The sequence below is a fragment of the Gossypium hirsutum genome, chromosome A01 (assembly GCF_007990345.1).
Source record: "Gossypium hirsutum isolate 1008001.06 chromosome A01, Gossypium_hirsutum_v2.1, whole genome shotgun sequence".
In the NCBI taxonomy this organism is placed as follows: domain Eukaryota; kingdom Viridiplantae; phylum Streptophyta; class Magnoliopsida; order Malvales; family Malvaceae; genus Gossypium; species Gossypium hirsutum.
In genome coordinates, this window is record NC_053424.1 from 8082216 (window position 1) to 8101493 (window position 19278).

General features: G+C 34.3%; 1 protein-coding gene across 1 annotated transcript; it reads left to right on the top strand.

Moving 5' to 3' along the window:
- Positions 1–1643: 1643 nt before the first annotated feature.
- LOC107916769 (putative pentatricopeptide repeat-containing protein At1g31840) lies at positions 1644–4857 on the top strand. Its single transcript, XM_016846138.2, has 2 exons — positions 1644–4257; positions 4548–4857. The coding sequence occupies exon 1, from the start codon at positions 1786–1788 to the stop codon at positions 4159–4161; it is 2376 nt and encodes a 791-aa protein (XP_016701627.2). The 5' UTR covers positions 1644–1785; the 3' UTR covers positions 4162–4257; positions 4548–4857.
- The last annotated feature ends 14421 nt before the right edge of the window (positions 4858–19278 follow it).

Consider the following 19278-nt stretch of genomic DNA (forward strand, 5'->3'; position numbering starts at 1 on the left):
TGGAGGCTAACAACTAACTGTTGCAAATTCATGAATCCCATTCCCCCACGTTGGCTATCTAAGATGCTTTAAGATCCGTCGGCTGTAAGCTTTAAAAGTGTCCATTTCCACATACTCTCAAAATCTTCGGATTGGGTTAATTTGAATTTTAAAAAATTGAAATCAAATTATTTTGGATTAATTTTCGAATTTAAATCGTGTTGGAATTGTTTTAAATTTAAGTTATTTGAGACCTTTCATGTTGAGATACTTTTAAATTAAATATTGCGATAAATTTAAATATGGGTTGAACATGTTTAAATTATTATTATTTTTATATATTAAATAAGTGAGTGAAATTTTCATTTTAGATTTTGAAAATCGAGTTAAGAAATGCAAAACTAAAGATAAATGTACTTTAAGTAGTATGGATTCTATCGAGCTTCGTGTTAAATTAATTATTAATTAATTTTTTGGGACAAATTATAGAGTAAATATTTGAATATTAAAATATACATTAAATTCTTAGTCTTTGTGTATTTGAAATTTAGACTTTATACTTTTATTTTTAGAAATTTAATCATTCTATTTTTCAAATTTCATAATTCAAATTCAATTGTTAACATCATTATATTTTTCTATTAAATTCGCTGATGTGACATTTTAAAATTAAAAAATAAATATTCACTTAGTAGTCATGTAACAAAAAAAAATAACATTGCGATGAATTTCGATTTAACAAATAAATTTAGTAGTTTTAATAACTATTAAAAGTTTCATCTAATATTTTAATCAAAACAAAGTATGGTAACTATTCAATTATATTGTACAAATTTGAGATATCAAATTATGTCAAAAAGTTGAAAAATAAAAATTAAATCTTAAATTTAGTGTAACAAAGGAATCAAAATTAAAATTTTACCATTATTATGTAATTTAGAATTTGAGTTTATCACGATATTAAATGTAAAAAATTAAAATCTTACTATTTTATTATGTAATGAAAAAAAAAAGATTATATAGATTTGTCTAGGGGTGAGCGTTGGATTGAATTGAGTGAAAAAATATCGAGTTAATCAAGTTGATGAATTATATTTTATCATCCTAACTCAATTTGAAATTTTTTCTAATCGAATCGAGTGAAATGAAATTCAAATCAAGTAAAATTGTTCGAATTAAACTAAAAATTAAAAATGTCAAATTAAAATCTTATTACGATATAACTAATTTCATATTATAGCCCATTAATTTGAAACCATATATATTTAAAATCATTTTCAAAGAAAAAAATTTGTATGATAAACTTGAATCATTAATTAACTTATTTAAATCCCCAAAATTATTGTTCTAGAAAATTTTTAATTTCTTAATTTTCTTTATTTTTTTAGAATTTTTTTAAAATTTTTAAAATTTTTTAAAAATATAAAATTTAGAATTTTTGTAAATATTTTAAATTTTAAAAATTATTTTGATGTAATTTTTGTTAAGAGAGAGACTAACTTATTTATTTTCAAATTTGATAAGGACCAAAAAAATATTTATATCAAATTATTATTTAAATTATTAAAATTATTCGAATTATAAAATTTATAAAATTTAGCTGAATTTGAATTATTTTTAAAATTTTTTTTTAAATTGAATTGAGTTTTGCTGCTGTTGTATTTGCCCCTAGAATGAAATGCCCGTGCGTCCTTCAAAACGACATGAAAACAGAGCAGCCAAAGTACCGCCGAACTCAGTAATGACAGCAGCGAAACTAAAACCATATCCTTTCCAACAAAAATATCAGATGGAAATTCCCATCAAATGTTGTCTTCAAAGATTCTGAAAAAGCCATTTTCTTCATCTTCAACTAAAACCTTATTAGACATAATTTCCCAACTTTCTCTTCAACAAAAACATCCCATTGCCTCAATCAAACCCATACTTTTAACCCTCAAATCCAAACCCAATTTTGCTCTTAACTTCTTCAAATGGAGCCAAAGTTTCTCAAAATCGCCCCACGGTTTACCTTCCTACTGTGCACTCATTCACATCTTTCTCTGCCATCGAATGTTTGGTGCCGCAGCTCAGGTGTTCGAGGAAATGATGGACCATGTAGATACAAATATTGATGTTCTTGATGCTTTTAATGAAGGGTTTAGGGATTTTGGATCCAACCCAAATGTCGTTTTTCGGTTTTTGTTGGAAAGTTACAGCAAGGTTGGGAAATTGGATATGGCTTTCCATGTGTTCATGGAAATGGCTAAAAGGAGGCTTTACATCTCAAATAATTTGGCTTTTAGGATGCTGAATTCTTTAATGAATGTGAATTGTGTTGATAACTATGGTGAATTTTGTAGATTTTTTAGAACACGAGGTTTTTGTGTGTATGGGATTGTGATGGAAGGGCTTTTGAAGAATAGGAAGATTGGAAAGGCCTTGATTTTTCATGAAAAGATGATTTTGAAGGGTATAGAGGTTGACATTGTTGCTTGTAACAAGATTTTGAAGGGTCTTGCTGTAAATAAGGAAATAGGAATTGCTTCTAAGTTATTTGATGTAATACTAACTTTTGGTCCGTTGCCAAATGTGGTGACTTTTAGCACACTGATTAACATGTATTGTAAAGATGGAAAATTGGATACAGCATTTGAGATTTACAATGTTATGATAAAGAGGAATGTAATTCCAGATTTAATTCTGTATTCTATACTTATTGATGGTTATTTCAAGGCAGGGAGATTGGATGAGGGAGAGAAGCTCCTCTCTGTGGCTCTAGATCGAGGTATCAAGTTGGATGTGGTTGTTTTCAGCTTGGTTATGGACGCTTATGGCAAGGAAGGGGATTTGGGGAGAGTGGTTCAGGTTTATAAGAGAATGTTGGAGGAAGATTTATCACCAAACATGGTGAGTTACAGCATTCTCATAAGTGGTTTGTGTGGAAATGGTAGGATGCTTGAAGCTTGTGGCATATTTGGTCAAATTATCAAAAGGGGTTTTGGGCCTTCTCTCATAACCTATGGTAGCCTCATTGATGGTTTCTGCAAGATGGGGAATTTGAAGGATGGTTTTCATCTATTTGATGATATGATAGAGAAGGGCCATCAACCTGATGTTGTTGTTTATAATGTGTTACTACATGGTCTTTGCAAAAAAGGGATGGCTAGAAGTGCTCTTAGGTTCTTCTTTAACAGTGTAAGCAAGGGTCTAAAATCCAATATCTTCATTTTTAACTCCTTGATGGATGGTTTTTGTAGGTTGAAACAGTTAAGGAATGCTGTGAAGGTGTATATGTTAATGGGAATGTATAGCATAAAACCAGATATAGTAACCTACACTTTGCTTGTTAGATGCGCTTCAAAGCAAGGAAAACTGGATGCAGCACTGTTAGTTTTATTTCAAATGCTGAAGAGGGGTTTCCCTGGAGATGCTATAACATACTGTACCCTCATGGATGGATTCTGCAAACATAAAAATCCAACTGCTGGATTGCAGATATTTAAACTGATGCAAACGAATGGAGTGGTTCCTGATATTGCTGTATATAATGTTCTCCTCAATATGCTTCTCAAGGACTCTCATCTAGAAGAGGCATCAAAGCTTTTCAGGCAACTTGTTGAGAAAGGGCCAAAACCTGATATCATAACGTACAACACAATGATATGTGGTTACTGCTCGTTGCAAAGATTGGAAGAGGCGATTAGCCTCTTTCAACAGCTGACTTCTCTCTTTGGACCCAATTCAATTACCTATACTATATTAATTGATGCTTTCTGCAAGGAGGGTAGAATGGATGAAGCTATGTCAATGTTTTCCAAAATGTTGGAGAAGGGTCCTGAACCCAATGTGGTAACATACGGTTGTCTAATTGATGGCTACTTCAAATCTCAGGACATGAGGACTGCCACTGAGCTTCACGAAGAGATGCTCGAAAACCAAATCAGTCCGAATATTGTCAGTTATAGCATCCTCATTGACGGCTTTTGCAAACAAGGATTAATGCTGGAAGCATCTCTTGCATTCTGCTGTGCTCTAGATAGACGTTTATTGCCTGATGTAGTTGCGTATTCAATTCTGATTCGTGGTTATTGCAAAGTTGGTAGATTAGTTGAGGCCAAGCTGTTATGTGAACAGATGTTCATGGAGGGAGTAATGCCGGATGATTTGTTAGAACGAACCTTGGTGGAATATAATCTCTAAAATACCATGGAAAACAAGTCATGTACAGAGATCTTTTCATAGTCCACTAATTTGTGCTCATGGATGACTGATTTTTCACTCTCTGCATCTTACTAGGTAATTTCTACTCTGCTTTAGATTTACAGGGCCGAATTATACTTCTAATTTACATGCTCCATTGAGATCTTTGCCATACATTAACTTAGTGCTTACTAGATTTTAGGATCAAAATTTTGTACATTGCATTTCCTGTAGAGTTCTAATTATATAGTTAGCCATTGGAACTTCAAAGGTTTTGAAACTGAGTAATCGAATAGCAGGTCAGTTTGTTTCCCTGAGTCTCGAGATTTTTCATCTCAAGTTCGTAAAATTCAACTACTAATGAAACTGTTTCAACCTTTCTTCAGGGTTGCATCGTTTTGAAGGAAATGCCTGTAAAGAGATCTTTCAACGATAATGTGAATTCTTTTCCCCATTGTTGCTGTACCTACATTGAGGACTTTAAACATAAGTGAGCGACTAGGCAAGAAATACAGGTTAGAATTTGCCTAGCCAAGGATATGAACCTAAGATAAATATGCCCCTAACCTTGATTACCTTGCTTCTTCTTTTTTTATCATTACAATATTCATTGTTCAAAACAAATGTTGGCGATTGAATCTGGTGCAGTTGGAAAGTGTCTTTATTTAGCTTAATTGAAGCTAGTATTAGTTTTAATGGAACTGGCCTATATCAATTTTCAACATTACAAATTGCTTTTCAATACTTTCTCTTTGACTGTAACATTTTCAGAATCATTTAAAAAGGAAATTCTTTGTAAGATATGCATTTATTTAAATTTTAGTGTGAGATATTAAATTTGTTTAAATAATAAAATAATGGAAAAGAGTTTTTTTATTTGTAATTTATGCATTTAAATAGATTGAGTGTTATTAAATTTACTTAAATATCAAAGTGTCTCTGATCCTCAAGTTGTAGCTTATTGATTTGGAATAATTTGAGTTTAAATCATCATTGTACCCAAAAAAATAGCACTTGAGTTTAAATCATCATTGTATCCTAAAAAATAGCACTTATGGTATGAATGATTAAAAGTAAGTAAAACTCCATTTGACTTTAAAAAAATTGAAAAAAAATTAAATTTTATATTAATCATAATTTATCACAATATATTAAACAAATAAGTCTATCTTAAAATTCTAAAACATTTTTCTTACTATAAAAAATAATTTATTCTAATAGTAAGTCTTTAAAAATCATAGAAATAATAGGGAACTTAGTTTTAAGATAAATGTTTATCAAAATTTTAGTTTTGATTGGTATATTTAAAATTGTAATCAACACCATGTTTTTCATCACTATGTGTCACTAAGTTATAAGTACCACATGTAGATTGTTATCTAAAATGTTTGTGTATCTTGTGATATAATATATTTATCTGGTTCTTTTATATTGTATTTTATTTTTTTATTTAAAAAAAAGGTAAATTAATCTTTGTACATTAAAAAAAAGTACAAATTAATTTTTCTATTAAAAATTTCATCTACATGTGATCTTAAGTGATGATTTAGAATTTTTAAAGTTTTTCTTTTATGCAAGTGACGTGGAATTGAAGGATGAGTAGGATCAATTAAAAGTGATATGAAGGCTCTTTTACCAAGAGTAGGATTGCATTTTGCCTCCGCTACTAAAAAAAATAGATAAATAATCTATGTACGTTAGGTTAAAGAGAAATTTATCATTTTGTTAAAAATTCCTTTTAGTTCTACTTTTAAGTCATGATATGACTGACAGAGCAACTAGATAGCAATACGTGATGCATTTGGCCACATCAACAAATATTTAAAAGTTTTGTACTAAAAAGAAAAAATATTTAAAATTTTAAAAATTCTCAAAAAAATATTTTAATAATTATTTAAAAAATCACATCTAAGATGAACATAAACTTTGTTTCGGTTCATCTTAGGCGTGATTTTTAAGTAGTTATAAAAATTATTTAAAAATGATAAGAAATTATGATTTTTCTTAAATTATTAAAAATAATTAAAATTATGTTTATAATGAACTTGGAAAAATAGTTGTCCAGGTTCAAATGAGCCTCGACAACCATGTATCTAGGTTCATTCAGGAGTTGTTTCTTAAATAATTATCAAATAATCATACAAAATTATAGAAAATTATTTAGAAGTTATTAAGAATTATAAGAAATTAATAAAATAAACAACAATCATATAAGAAGAGACATGTATCTCTAGGTATAGTTGAATTGTTTTAACATGCTATATGTGTATATATAAGTTTTTTTAATCATTATTTATAAACTATTATAATTCTTAATAATTTTTTTTATAATTTTTATAATTATTTAATAATTTTGAGAAACTATTTTAGAATGAATTTGGACAACCATTTGTCTAGGATCAATAAAAACATTGTTTTTAATAATTTTTAGTATTTTTTTTAATTTTTATAATTCTTAATAATTTTAAACAGTTTTCTATGTTTTTATATTTTTTTGAAAAATTATGTCTAAGTTGAAATGAATTAGGACAACTCTTTTTCCAAGTTCATCTTGAGTGTAGTTTAATCATAAAATTTATTTTTTGTATTTTTTAATTTCTTAAAATATTGTTATGTTAATATGAGGGATATGTGGCACATCAGGTGTTAGTGTTTAGTAGAACTACTCATGGGATGACCTCTCAGCCCGAATATGTAAAAAATTTGTAGATTTTTTGTTGCTTTTTACTGTTTTTTTGTTAATTTCTTGTTGTTTTTTCACTATTTTGCTATCATTTCACCTATATTAGTGTTATTTAAGTATACATTTTTTTTAAAATTTATTTTCAATTTGTTTGGAAACATTTATTTTAATGTTTTTAGTGTTTTGTATGTATTATATTTATTAAAAAAATTATATAAAAAATTAAAAAGGGCCAAACTGAGTCGGGCTTGGGCAAAATTTTAGGCCCATTTTTCAAGTCGGGCCCAAGCCTAAAATTTTGGTTGTGTCCGACCAAATGATTTGCTCTTTGATCTAATATACAGGGACTAACATGTCTATTTTTTAAGTAGAATGAGGCAAAATGCAATTCAAATCCTAGTACAAAAGCCTACACGACATTTTTACCTAATCCTACTTGTCATTTAATTCCACATCACTTACATATAAAAAACTTTAAAAATCTAAATTGTCGAAACCATTTTTAAATCGAGTTTTGGAAAATGGGAATCGACTTTAAGAAAAACGAAAACAGGAGTCGCCACCAATCTTTTTATGTGTGATTGGATCACCTTATAAAATGTTTTGTTTTAAAACATTAATTTTGGTCTACGAAAGTTGAGAAAACGGATTCGGGAGTCGGTTACGTATGAGGAAGGGTTAGCACCCTTGTAACGCCCAAAAATTGGTACCTAATTGATTATCAAGTGTCTTTAATGTCGGAAGTTTAAAATTTTTAAGATGCAGTCCTCTTTAAAATATTTTCATTTTGAAAATTAGGGTTCACTTATATCAATTGAATCAAAATATTACGCCCAATAAGTTAGGAAGCAATATTTGTAAGACATTCGAAACTAAGCTAACCCTTTTTGAAAATCCTTATCTCAAAACGATAAAACGCCATATCCAGTAAGTTAGGACACAACGTTTTGAAATTCCAAGACAGTTACTCGTATTTTGAAAACCTTAAAACTTAGAAGGGTAATTGACTATTTGAACTCAGCGAGAAAAGTTGCAACCCAGTAAGTTAGGGCACTACCTTTTTCGAAGTTTCCACATACCAAGCATTGCCTTTTTATTTTTTGAAAACTTTTAAATCTCGTTTTTAATTAATGCATAAAGAATCATATATATACATTATAACATATAGCATATTACAATAATAGGTAGCTAAAACATGCATTTAAATAATATGATAGCAATAATCTAAAGATCCTATGCTAGATACATACATGAATATAGCAAATCTTAGTTACATAACAACATACATATTAAGATATACATAGCATATATTGAAGAGAAATAAGCAAAATATACGAACAATCAAAGTAATAATTAATTTAAAAGCAATGCATTATATAATTAGACATATAAATATATACAAAACAAATGTGATAATATATAAAAAGAAAAATAATAATAACATATATATTAAACAAACAACACTTAATAATATTATGCAGCTAGCATTTAATATATAAATAATATAAAATATAAAAATATATAAAATAATGTAATGATAAATGAATTTTAAATATTTAATAGTATATAAAAAAATGTTTAATAATAATTTATACAATTTTTAAAACTATACATGATGATATATATATTAAGAGACAAATGTACGATAAAATATAAAATAATATAATATAATGTATATAAAATTTTATAGGAAACATATAATAATATAATAACATAAAAAATTTATTATTTATCTAAAATAATACATACATAAAATATTTAATTAATAAAATATTAATAATACATCTACAATATAATATCATATAATATAATAAAATTTAATTACATATAATTTAAAAATAAATAATAATAAATATAATATGATGGATAATAATATATATATATATATCATTTTATATAACTAATATTTATAAAATAAACTAATATATAAAGTATTTAAAATAAATTAAAAATATGTAAAAGGATTAAAATTTAAAAAAATGAAAATTTTGGGCTAATTAAAAGAATATAAAAAGAATTTGAGCTAATTAGGAAAACGCATAAAAACCGAGGGACTCACTGGGCAATTGGCCCTAATCCCAAAACGCCACCGTTTCTCTAGAATACTATTTTAAAATCACCATTTGGACTAAATTGGAACATAGGTAAACTGCTAGGGCCAAATTAGAATATAAATAAAATAAAATTATAAACATAAAAAAATGAAAGGACCAATTGGGTAATTAACCCTAATCCCAAAACGACGTCATTCTCTGGAACTGATTTAAAAAGGGGCGTTAGGATTAAATTGAAATAAATATAAAATATTGGGTCTAAATTAAAATAAAAACTAAAATGAAATTAAAAAATTTGAAAACACAGAAGGGTCGATTGGGCAATTTTCCCATTTATCAAAAACACGCGTATCCTCTCCGGGTCATCGGGTCAGCGTGCGGATCCTCCTTGGAACGACGCTGTTTTAAAACTTATTGTTTTAAGCAAAACGACGTCGTTTATACGAGGCTATAAAAGCCAAGCTTTAGCCAAAAAAATCATTTTTGAACAGACTTAAAAAAAAAGGGCGAAATCCTCTGAAAGGGGCTGGGAGCAAACCCTCGGAGCTCGACCGAGCCTCTGTCATTGGGTTCCCACATGCTCACGCGCCACCTCGAGCTCCGCCATGCACGGCGGTTCGAATACGAAACGTTTTGGGTTTTCTTTTACAACAAAAACAAAAGGTAATCTTCTTTTATTATCCTTTAGTATTTTATACATATATATTTAAAACCGAAATAAAAAAAAAAAGAAAATAAATCACCTCTGCTTCTCTGGTAACTGTTGTATTTTTTATTATTTCTCCGTTTGTATTTCCCAAAAAACGTAGTTACAGATTAGAAAAAGAAAGGGTTTTTATAACCTTTTGTTACATTTTAGGAAAAGAAATCATTTGATTTCTTTCCAAATCTGTTTCTTGGTTGCTGTTGGTTCTTTCTTCCTTTTTTTGCAGGTATCTAGCGAGGAAATCAGTGATTGACCTGGATGTTAGGCCCTGATGACGATGATGCTGGCGCTGATCTGCGTTGATTTCGGTGTGATTCGAGGCCGGAGTTACAGGGTGAGGTGAAGAGGCGCATCAGTTGCGGCACGAAGCTTCTGGAAACCCTAGGGTTTCCAGATTTAGTTTAGGCAATGGGCCTTGCTAGTTTTGGGTCTGGCTTGGGCTAAAGCTAATTGGGTCTCGGGGTATTTGGGTATCTGGTTGTAAAGGGGCTACTGGGCTAAGCAGGTTATGGGTTTAGTTAGGATTTAGGCTAAATGGGTCCATTAATTTGGGCTTTTGTACATGGACTGTAATAAATAAATATTTATTTATTTTTTTGTTTTTGGTTTTAAAACCCGGGCAATAATGGGCTACAACAGCTGCCCCTCTTTGCTCATTGTCCTGAAACAGTAATAGAGCAAAGACTATAAAAGGACCCATTTTGCCCGGTCTCATTAGCTTCAAACTTCGCGGTCCTCAATCTACTCCTTGGAAACTCAGGATTGTCATGTTGATATCTTCGATCTGCTTTCCGTCGAACACAGAGACGCCAAATCTGCTTCTTCGATTTGTTTTCTGACAATACAGAGATACCAAATCATCTTAGATTTGCTTCAACATAAACACATGAAAGCCAAATCAGCTATGTCTTCGATTTGTTCCTTGTAAGCACAAGGATGCCAAATCATCTTGGATCTACTTCAGTATAAACATATGAAGGCCAGATCTGCTATGTGTCTGCTCTCCGTCGAATATAGAGACACCAAACTTCAATTTGTTCTCTGACAATACAGAGATGCCAAATCATCTTAGATTTGCTTCACCGTAAGCACGTAAAAGCCAAATCAGCTATGGTTTCGATTTGTTCCTTGTAAACACAAGGATGCCAAATCATCTTAGATCTGCTTCAGTATAAACATCTGAAGGTTAGATCTGCTATGTGTCTACTCTCCGTCGAATATAGAGACGCCAAACTTCGATTTGTTCTCTGACAATACAAAGATGCCAAATCATCTTAGATTTGCTTCATCGTAAGCACGTGAAAGTCAAATCATCTATGGTTTCGATTTGTTCCTTGTAAACACAAGGATGCCAAATCATCTTAGATCTACTTCAGTATAAACATCTGAAGGTTAGATCTGCTATGTGTCTACTTTCCGTCGAATATAGAGACGCCAAACTTCTATTTATTTTCTGACAATACAGAGATGCCAAATCATCTTAGATTTGCTTCATCGTAAGCACGTGAAAGCCAAATCAGCTATGTCTTCGATTTGTTCCTTGTAAGCACAAGGATGCCAAACTATCTTGGATCTTGCTTCAGCCAGATCTGCTATGATGTGGCCTATTACCCTACTACTTAGGGGATTAAGGCGCGTCGTCTTTGATAACCTTTAGAATGATTATGCCTGATAATTAGGATGCTATGATCGAAATGAGTAGAATGTTCGTAATTAAACATGTTATGATGCAAAATGTTGTGAACATGACCCCTATCCTAGACGTCACCACTCATTCCTTCATTTATCTTTTCTTAGAGTATTATTCTTGCTCAGCCTGTAGGCCTGTACCTCTTCCTCAAATGCTACGATCCACTGAGGATGTCTGTAAGATAATCTTTCCTTAGAATTGAGCCATTGGTTTTGTCCATTTTCCTTTTAGACTGGAAGAAAGAAATCCCTCGAGTTCCTTTATCCCTTACTTATGTGAATTTCTCTAACAATTGTCCTGTTTTAGTTTCTTGTATTATCTAGAAATTCCAGAGTAATACTCAAAACTTTGTTGGTTAATATATTTAGTTCATCTATCATTATTTCAATGTAACATACTTAAAGAATAATAGAAGATAAATAAATCTCTAAGAATAATTGGATTTGAATGAATTATCGAAAAATATACAAAGGAAATTAATCTGAAAGCCTATCTTTGAGAAGAGAAAAAAAATCTAAAGATAGCAAACAGGCCAAAATTAGATGCCCTAGATATCGCCGCTTGAGCACTTATACATTAACTTCATGAAGGTATGTGTTTAGAAGATTTAAAGTACTCTGTCGATGCCCCAGTATGCAACATTCTTCGTTCTTTGTTGAGCGAGATTATCGAATGTTTCAAAATTTGAGTCGCCCTTTCGGGTTTTCAACTCAAAACCCCTTTGGTCACAAGGTGCCCTTTGTGGGTTTTCACCATGGCCTCTCAATTTTTCTCTTTTTTTTTTGAAAATTGAAACCTCAAAGCGCCCTTTGTGGTTTTCACCTTAGATTCTCTTTTCCTTTAGACAAAATATTTTTTAACTGAGTCTGAGTTCACTGGGTTGGGTAAACTTTTTCCATCAATTTCTGTTAAGATCAATGCACCGCTAGAGAAAGTTTTCTTCACGACATACGGCCCTTCCTAGTTCGGCATCCATTTCCCCCTAAATTCCTTTTGAATAGGAAGGATCTTTTTCCATACAAGGTCTCCTTCGTGGAACTTTCTTGGTCGAACTTTCTTGTCATAAGCTCGCATCATTCGCTTCTGATACATCTGACCATGTCGAATGGCTCTTAGCCTCTTTTCCTCAATCAAGTTCAACTGGTCATATCGGGATTGAACCCATTCAGCTTCATCTAACCTTATCTTTATCAAAATTCGAAGAGAATGTATTTCTACTTCAATAGGTAACACTGCTTCCATCCCATAAACTAATGAGAATGGGGTTGCCCCAGTAGAGGTTTTGACAGATGTTCAATAGGCCAGGAATGCAAACGGTAACTTCTCATGCCAATCCCTATAAGTCTCAGTCATCTTCCCCACTATTTTCTTAATGTTCTTGTTGGCGGCCTCCACTGCCCCATTCATTTTTGGACGATAGGGAGAAGAATTGTGATGCTTGATCTTGAACTGGTCGCAAACCTCTACTATCGTTTTGTTGTTCAAGTTTAATGCATTATCGGATATGATCTTCTCAGGCATTCCATACCGACAAATGATCTCCTTCTTCAAGAATCGACTCACAACTGACTTAGTAACATTCGCATAAGAAGCGGCCTCTACCCATTTTGTAAAGTAGTCAATTACCACGAAGATAAACCGGTGTCCATTCGAAGCTTTCGGTGATATTGGTCCAATGACATCCATGCCCCACATGGAGAAGGGCCATGGAGAAGTTATAACATGTAAAGGTGAAGGTGGCACATGAATTTTGTCTCCATAAATCTGACACTTATGGCATTTCTTGGTATAGTTGATACAGTCCCCTTCCATAGTGGCCCAAAAATAGCCAAACCTCATGATTTCCTTGCCATCGTGAACCCATTTGCATGCGTCCCACATACACCTTCATGAAATTCTTCTAAAATTAGCTTAGCTTCCACAGCATCGACACATCTCAAAAGTACTTGGTCTTTCCTTCTCTTGTACAGGATATCCCCGTCCAAGACGCAGTCGCAAGCCAACCTTCTCAAAGTTCATTTGTCATTTTCATTGGCCTGTTCAGGGTATTTACAATCTTTCACATATCGTAATATATCCTGATACCAAGGGTTATCATCATTTTCTTCCTTCTCAATGTTACAAAAATGAACTGGAGCCTGGTAAACACTCATTTGAATTGGTCTCATCTCTTCCTCTTTATTCACCTTAATCATTGAGGCCAAGGTTGCTAACGCATCTGCCATCTGATTTTCGTCTCGTGGGAGATAATTGAAGGTGATGTCATCGAACTCCTCAAGTAACCCTAAAATTACTTTTCGATAATTGATCAATTTAGGGTCTCTTGTCTCCCATTCACCTCTAAGCTGATAAATTACCAACGCAGAATCTCCGTATACTTCTAGGGTTTTTATACCTCGCTCTATAGCTGCTTGAAGTCCCATGATGCATGCTTCATACTCAGCTATATTATTCGTACAATCAAAGTCCAACTTGCACGTGAACGGGTAATGATTGCCATTCGGGGATACCAAGACTGCCCCAATTCCATTTTCGACTTCATTAAAAGCCCCATCAAAATTTAGCTTCCAAGGAGAATCTTCGGTCGTTGCTATACATATTAACTCCTCATTTGGAAAATCAAAATTCAATGGCTCATAATCCTCTAGAGCCCTACTGGCCAAGAAATCTGCTACCGCACTTCTTTTTATAGCCTTCTGACTTATGTAGACTATATCAAACTCTGAAAGCAAAATTTGCCATCTCGCCATTCTCCCATTTAGAGCTGTTGACTCCATCATGTATTTTAATGGATCAAGCTTTGATATAAGCCAAGTGGTATGGTATAGCATGTACTGTCTTAATCTCCGAGTTGTCCAAATCAGCGCACAACACAACTTTTCAATCGGTGAATATCTCATCTCACAGTCAGTGAATTTCTTACTGAGATAATAAATTGCCTTCTCTTTTTCCCTGACTCGTCATGCTGACCAAGCACACATCCCATAGAATTACTGAACACTGACAAGTACAGTATTAACGGTTTATTTGGGCTAGGTGGAGATAATACCGGAGCATTCAACAAATACTGCTTGACCTTTTCAAAAGCATTCTGGCATTCCTTATCCCAAGTACCTTGATTGTGCTTTTTGAGGAGGCGAAATATAGGATCACATTTCTCAGTTAGTTGTGAAATGAACCGAGCGATGTAATTCAACCTTCCTAGGAATCCTTGAACTTTTTTTTAAGTTTGTGGTGGAGGCAATTCTCATATTGCTCTGACTTTGTCTGAATCAACTTTTATTCCCTTTTCACTGAATAGAAACCCAATAGCTTTCCCGATCTAGCTCTGAAGGTGCATTTTGCAGGATTGAGCTTTAATTGAAACTTCCTCAACCTCAAGAATAGTTTTCTCAAAACTTTAATATGCTCTTTCTCTGTTCGAGACTTAACAATCATGTCATCAACATATACTTCAATGTCCCTATGCATCATGTCGTGGAACAAGTTCACCATGGCCCGCTGGTAGGTTGCCCCTGCGTTCTTTAGTCCAAACGGCATTACTTTGTAGCAAAAGGTGCCCCACAAGGTTATGAATATGGTTTTATCCATGTCCTCTGGATGCATCTTTATCTAATTGTACCCCGAGAAACCATCCATAAAAGAAAACAACAAATGTCCCGCCGTATTGTCTACCAAAGTGTCGATGTGCGGCAAAGGAAAGTTTTCTTTTGGGCTAGCTTTATTCAGATCTTTGTAATCAACGCACATTCGTACCTTCCCGTCCTTCTTAGGGATTGGTACAATATTAGCTACCAATTCAGAGTACTTGACCTCTTGTAAGAATCCTGCATCAAACTGCTTCTTAACCTCATCCTTTATTTTTAGAACAATGTCTGGCCGCATTCTCCGTAACTTCTGTTGGACTAGTTTGCAATCATGTCTTATCGAAAGACGATGTACTACAATGTCGGTACTCAATCCGGGCATATCCTGATATGACCATGCGAAGATATGCTTGAACTCTCGCAGCAATTCAACCAGACCATGCTTTGTGTCCTCAGTAATCAGCGTTCCAATTTTCAACTCTTTCCCTTCCTCTAGGGCTACATTTTTTATTGCCTCTTTCTCATGCTCCATAATTCGTTTTTCCTCCTGTTTTACCATTCTTATCAGATCAGGAGACACATCACAATCTTGAACATCTTCAACATCCTGAGATTCCTCTAAACACATGTCTTGATCGTAAGAGAAATTAGGAGTTGCAGTATCAGTGCTCATATCATTGATATCTAGGGACCTGTGGGGGTATGAAAGAATATACAAAGAATGAATGAATCTAAGAATAATTATTTATGTGCTAAGAATGAGAATTACAAGAATTTAACGAAATATTGATTGATAAAAGGAAACCATATTCGTCCAAATTGATAATAAAGTTATGTTTTATTAAAATAATAATAGATAATCATAAGCCTTTTTCTCAAATGTAATCTTACTACTCCTAGGCCCTAGAGTAACAGACATGTTTCGAGAACTACTCTGAAAAATTCCTAAAGACTACAGGAAGGTCTTCCGCAGTCCAATTGTTCAGAGAGCTCATCGGTTCGCAAGGACGAATGCCCTCAAGGCTTCCTTGCTCCAATCCCTTATTGTGTACAGCATTAATCTGATGACTTTCCTCTACCAGTAACCCTTCTGTCTTAAAGGATTTGGATATAGGTGGGAATGTCATCAGTTCCCACTCCATTTCTCCTCCGTTCAAACGCACCTTTCTTCTTGCTTGGCGCTTCTCAATCTCTTGCCTCCGATGCTTATGGTCTGGCTTGAAACCCAAACCAAAACAATCCTTCTTCTCAATCAGTTTTGGAATTTGAACCCCTCCTTGCAACTGTATTACTAGTCCTTTTCCTGGCAATGCTTCCTTCCCCATCATCATTTGCAGGGCCATCCTTGCGGCTCTAGACATTTTGGGTACCGGCACCTCACTTCCTTCCAAAATGAAGGTTGCATTGATAATTTCTAAAGAGCAGAAAGAACACTCAATAGCCTTTTCATTTGCCTCGACATAAGGGGCCTTGCTAATGACTGCTGCTATGATATTCTCCTCCGCATTGATGGTTACTAACCGTCTATCTGTCACTAACTTCAATTTTTGGTGTAATGAGGAGGGCACTGCTCCTGCCGAGTGTATCCATGGTCTCTCCAATAAACAATTATAGGAGGGCTTGATATCCATCACCAAGAAATCAACTTCATATGTATTTGGCCCAATTTCCAAAGGGATGTCAATTCGTCCCATCATTTTCCTTTCGGTTCCATCGAAGGCTCTTACCACATTGTGACATGTTTTCATATGCGAACTGTCAATGGGTAATCTATTCAATATGGATAATAGAAGGATATTCAAAGCCGACCCATTATCAACGAGTACACTTGGAAGCGTGTATCCCTTGCACCGAGTAGTGATGTGCAAGGCCTTGGTTGACCCTATGCCCCCAGGTGGAATTTCATCATCATTGAAGTAGATGAAATTGTCAGCACTGATGTTATTCACCAACCGGTCCAACTTGTTAACGGATATGTTGTGGGTGACATATGTTTCGTTAAGTATCTTCAACAATGTATCCCGATGTACCTCAGAACTCAAAAGTAGGGCTAATATTGATATACGTGCCAGCTGCCTATGCAACAGCTCGACAACACTATACTCGTTATGCTTAAGCAATTTTAAAAATTCCTTAGCCTCCTCCTCCTTTACCGGCTTTTTGACAGGTACTTCAATATCTTTCTTCTTCTCAATGTCAACATCCTTTGTTTTTGTGGGCTCCACTCTGATGCCCCCTATCATAACGCTTCCCACTTCGCATATGGAAACCTTCATTTTACTTGCTCCTAGATGCACTGGCTATACTCTCCCCCTCAAGTACTGTTATACTGCAATCATAGCTCCATGGCACTCTCTTGTCATCCTTGTAAAGGAAAAGAGTGGGTTTATGGATGACGACCTTGGGCCCAGTTTGTGCCCCCACCTCATCATTCCCTGGCAAAGAAATAATAATTCTTGGTCGGCTGGTTCCTCGTCGTTCATTTTCCAGCACACATATTTGTCTTTTGCAATAACTACCCTCAGAAATCTGTAGCTCTTTATTAACCATAAGGCCTTATACCATGGCCTTGAACTCCTCACAACTTTGGATCATATGACCCATCTCTCCATGGAATTCACAATAGTTCCTCATTCTTTCTCTACCGTTTCCAGAGGTCAACATACCTCTCTTCACCATCTCCTCCCATATTACTTTCATGGGTGTCTTCACCTTAGCAACATCTTCATTGATTCTTCCTTCCCTGGTTTCATCAATGGCATTCACTCCTTGATTTCCATGATCTGGTAAGGAATTTTCGGCATTAGGGGTACTGTCGAATTTCACAACCCCCATCTTGATAAGCCTTTCCACGACCTTCTTGAATCCGATGCAGTTTTCAATCGAATGCCCCGGTATTCTCGCATGATATTCGCATTTAGTATTTGCATCATACCATTTGGGGTACGGTGGCTGTAGTGGCTTCAAGTGAACTAGAGCAATGGTATGTGCATCGTATAAGCTTTGATAAAGCTCACGATACGTCACAGGAATAGACGTGAATTGCATCCTTTCCGAATTCTGTCTTGTACCCGATTCCTGTCTTTGAGTACTTTGTTGCTCGATCGCAGCTGCTTTGGGTTTACCAACTGTGATTGCGCTCGAGTTGAGACTATTCACCTTGTTGTCCTTTCTCCTTGAGGCTGATCTTTTAGCCGTTTCCCCCTCAATTTTACAGCCCCTTATGGCGTTCTCAATCATCTCTCCTGCCATAACTATATCCGTGAAACTTTTCGTGGTGCTTCCAATCATGTGAGTGATGAACGGTACCTTCAAAGTGTTGATAAACAACATGGTGGTCTCTTTTTCTAACTGTGGTGGTTGTACTTGCATAACTACTTCCATCTATCATTGTACATATTGCCTAAAATTTTCACTAGGCTTCTTCTCCATGTTTTGAAGCATGATCCTGTCTAGCGTCATATCAGTCACATGGTTGTACTGTTGCATGAAGGCCTGTGCAAGATCTCTCCATGAACCGATTCTTGCACGGCTCAATTGATTGTACCACCTAGCCGCTACTCCTACTAAGCTGTCTTGAAAACAAGGGATCAATAGTTGATCATTGTTCATATACCCAGTCATTCTCCTACAAAACATTGTTATGTGTGCCTCTGGACAAGTAGTCCCGTTGTACTTTTCAAACTCCAGCATCTTAAATTTGTGAGGAAACACTAAGTCTGGGACCAAACTTAAGTCTTTGGCATCAATCCCATGATGATTGCCAGCGCCTTCCAAAACCTTAAATTTCTCTTCCAACCACTTGCAACGATCCTCCAATTATTTTGAGGATTCGGTTGCCATTCTTTCCCTCTCCATCATATCCAGATCAATAGTGATAGGGTTGATCAGGCTATTGTCCAAATTATTTCCCGACCCAGATGGGAAATTCACGGGGATTCCAGTATCAACTGACCCATGTTGAGGCCTTACAGTGACAGATGACCTTCTAGGAAGCGCCTCGGTTTACAGTGGCACATGAGGCGGAGTGAAACCCGGAGGATGATCCTCACCCTCCTCACTAGTGATAGCCATAGGGGTCTTCCCTTTATCAGTGGCCCTTAGAAGCTGAGCAATTTCGGCCATCATATTCCTCTGAGCCTCTAACATTTGCTCCCTCATGTCATTCTGCATCTTGGCCAACTGCTCTTGCAATTGGTCTTGTATATCCTTTTGCAATTGTTCGAACCTTTGATCCATACTCTTAGTTTTAGTGCAAGTGCCGTAGGGATGTGTAATTTCTAGATTTTCTTTTCTACCTCTCTGGAAAGTAAACTTTAACTAATTAGGGTCTTTTTATAACTTTGAATGCATATGATGTGATGTAATGCAAATGTATGAATGCAAAAAGGCATCGA

Bases quoted from the DNA above. Each gene is read 5' to 3' on its own strand.
- LOC107916769 (XM_016846138.2), top strand. From the start codon at position 1,786: ATGTTGTCTTCAAAGATTCTGAAAAAGCCATTTTCTTCATCTTCAACT.